Source organism: Chiloscyllium plagiosum, unplaced genomic scaffold (genome assembly GCF_004010195.1).
Source record: "Chiloscyllium plagiosum isolate BGI_BamShark_2017 unplaced genomic scaffold, ASM401019v2 scaf_77209, whole genome shotgun sequence".
NCBI lineage: Eukaryota > Metazoa > Chordata > Chondrichthyes > Orectolobiformes > Hemiscylliidae > Chiloscyllium > Chiloscyllium plagiosum.
This window is the reverse complement of record NW_025204581.1, coordinates 1-3341: the sequence shown is the minus strand read 5'-3', so window position 1 is coordinate 3341 and position 3341 is coordinate 1. Positions and strand designations below refer to the sequence as shown.

General features: G+C 50.2%; 1 protein-coding gene across 1 annotated transcript; it reads right to left on the bottom strand.

The window, feature by feature from the left end:
- Positions 1 to 478: 478 nt before the first annotated feature.
- Positions 479 to 973, bottom strand: LOC122546390 (forkhead box protein J1-like; the record flags this gene model as incomplete). The annotated part of the gene is made up of 1 exon (XM_043685116.1): positions 479 to 973. A coding segment is annotated over exon 1 (459 nt), but the record flags the coding sequence as incomplete, so codon positions are not given.
- Positions 974 to 3341: the final 2368 nt, after the last annotated feature.

Below are 3341 nucleotides of genomic sequence, written 5' to 3'. Positions count from 1 at the left end.
CAGTTTCCTGATTGAGATTGTGCCCAGTGTTGCCATCCCTGACCTAGAAACAACTCCAAACAAGTGTCTCCTGCTCCTTGCTCTTTCTTAGCTTCATCCAAACGGATTCTACAGCTCGGAGAAAGTGAGGACTGCAGGTGCTGGAGATCAGAGTCGAGAGAGTGGTGCTGGGAAAGCACAGCAGGTCAGGCAGCATCCGAGGAACAGGAGAATCAATGTTTTGGATATAAGCCCTTCCTGATGAAGGGATTATGCCCAAAACGTTGATCCTCCTGCTCCACGGATGCTGCCTGACCTGCTGTGCTTTTCCAGCGACACTCTCTTGATCCGACAGCTTGATCCTTTGGTGTAAGGGCTGTGTCTCATTGATGTATCAACCTTGGCCCTGATCAACAATGCTCCCCACCTCCTTTTCCTTTGTGTCTATCCCACTACGGTGTAATATTGTACCCAGTGCCTGTTGCCCACGGTCACCTACCTGCCAGCTTGGCTCAGCGTGCCTGTAGTAGCAGAAATTGTATTTGATCCAGGAATAGATAGTGGACAGTGTCACCTTGCTCTGATTACTGGATTTCATAGCGAGGCAGATCAGAGTAGCATAGGAATACGGGGGCTTGGCGTAAGGGTCAGTGGTATAGTTGATGTCCTCACGGGTTTCTGATGGTAAAGGTGTGCCAGTCAGGGTGGGTTTATCAGGATCATGCGAAATTGCCAGTGAGGCTGGTGTTGCTGCTACAACAGACCTGGGTTGGTGTGGCACAGCTGAGTGTTGGCACTCAGTGTCCTGGAGAGCGAAGCGATGTAGCCAGTGAAGGTTGGTCAGGCTGTCATCCAGTTTGGGTAAACCATCAGTTGAACCTAACTCCTCCCAATCCTGGCACAGCTGCATTGGAACGGGTCTGTCTGTGCCAGCGCCGAGCACTGGAGACGTCAGCATCTTGTCAAACAAACCGACTCCTCACCGTCCAGAAACTCCTGAGAAAATACAAATCGAGAAATCCTTCAGCTTGACTCTGTGAACCACTCTCAGGCAGAGAGAAACAGACAGTGAGAGGGGGACAGAGAGAGAGAGAGAGAGACAGAGAGAGAGAGAGAGAGAGAGAGAGAGACAGTGCGGAGCAGAGAGAGAGAGATTGCAAAGCAGAGGGAGAGAGAGAGAGAGACAGAGAGAGAGAAACAGAGAGAGAGAGAGACAGAGAAAGAAAAAGAGACAGTGCTGACTGAGACAGAGAAAGAGAGAGATAGAGAGAGAGAGAGACAGTGCAGACTGAGACAGAGAGAGAGAGAGAGAGAGACAGTGCAGACTGAGACAGAGAGAGAGAGAGAGAGACAGTGCAGGGTGAGAGTGAGAGAGAGCTAGGTAGAATGCAGACCTGAGAGAGAGAGACAGAGAGACAGTGCAGGACAGAGACAGAGATAGAGAGAGAAAAACAGTGCAGAGAGAGAGAGACAAAAAGAGAGAGAGAGACAGTGCAGACTGAGACAGAGAGAGAGAGAGACAGTGCAAAGCAGAGCGAGAGAGAGATGGAGCAGTGCAGAAAGAGAGAGAGAGACAGTGCAGACTGAGACAGAGACAGAGAGAAAGAGTGCAGAGCAGAGAGAGAGAGAGACAGCGCAGAGCAGAGAGAGAGAGAGAGAAAGTGCAGAGCAGAGAGAGAGAGAGAGAAAGTGCAGAGCAGAGAGAGAGAGAGAGAGAAAGTGCAGACTGAGACAGAGAGAGAGAGAGAGAGAGAGAGTGCAGAGCAGAGCGAGAGAGAGCGAGGGAGCATTGCAGAAAGAGAGAGAGAGAGAGAGAGAGACAGTGCAGATCGAGACAGAGAGAGACAGTACAGAGCAGAGAGAGAGACAGAGAGAGAGAGTGCAGAGCAGAGAGAGAGAGAGAGAAAGTGCAGAGCAGAGAGAGAGAGAGAGAGACAGTGCAGACTGAGACAGAGACAGAGAGAAAGAGTGCAGAGCAGAGAGAGAGATCCCTCCTGAATGGTCTGGGGCTCTAATTCTTAGACTATGCCCCCGGTTCTAGAACCTTTAACCAGTGGAAATAATTTATCTTTATCTACCCGGTCTTTCCCTGTTAATATCCTGAAAACTTTGATTAGTTCACTCCTTAATCTGCTAAATTCCAGAGAATGAAGGTCTAATTTGTCTAATCTCTCCTCAAACTAACCCCTGAAGCCCAGGTATCACCTTTGTAAACCTGCATTGAAACCCCCATCCTGGGCCAAATCAACCTTCCTACGTCGCAGTGCCCAGCTTGTTCTGATATACTGTGTACCTTGATAATGCTGTTAGTGCATCTGCCTTATTTAGAATATTCCTCGCATTGAAGTGTAAACTGCTCAACCGCTCCCCCCCACCATGTCAATTCCCTTTGTTGAACATTTCTGAATCCTCCTTTCTTTCATCTTTCTGAGGTGCTGACTACATCACTAACTAATCTTCTACCCCCCTGTTTCCTGACCAATCAGAGCCTACACTTTAGTTCCCATCCCCCACCATCCTTATTTCAAACCTCAGCAACAGAATCAGCAAAACGTCCCGGTGGGGAGATATGTCCCATTCTGCCCAGGTACAACCTAGCAGGCTTGGACTGGTCACAGCTTCCCCATAAAAGGTCCCAGTGCCTCTAGAATTGGAACCCCTCCCTGGTTCTGCATACACACACGTACACACGTACACACACACACGTACACACACACACGCGCACACACACACGTACACACGTACACACACACACGTACACACACACACACACGTACAGAGTGCCCGCCTCCATCTGCTCCCACCAGATGGGACACAGGCAGGAATCCCAAAGATTACTGCATTTGAGTTCCTGCATTTTAATTTATCTCCTAACTTCCTATATCCAGCTCTCAGGTCTTCAGCCCTTGGCTTCCCTGTGTACCATGGCCACTGGTTATTCACACCTTGCCCCAGGCTGCTCTGTGACATCCCTGAGCTTGACACTACCATCCTGGGTTCACATCCACAGCCACAGAGCACCTGTCTGTACCCCTGACCATTAAAACCCCAGTCACTATACCCCTACCATTCACTTCCCTCCCCTTCAGACAAGCAGGACCGCCCATTGGGCTATGAACTGGCTTTCCCCAAGAGGCCATTCCACATCCGCTCCCCCCACCCCCTCACCCCCCCACTTCCCCCCAACAGTATCCAAAGCGGTAAATCTGTCAGAGAGGGGGATGACCACAGGGATGACTCCTGCACTTCTCATTGGGATCATGTCCCTTTCTGAATTGCCAGAACTGAGACTGAGTGCTGCATTCAGTCTTTCTAAGCTTCACTCACCCCCGGTCTCATCTCACTCCCGGTCTCATCTCACC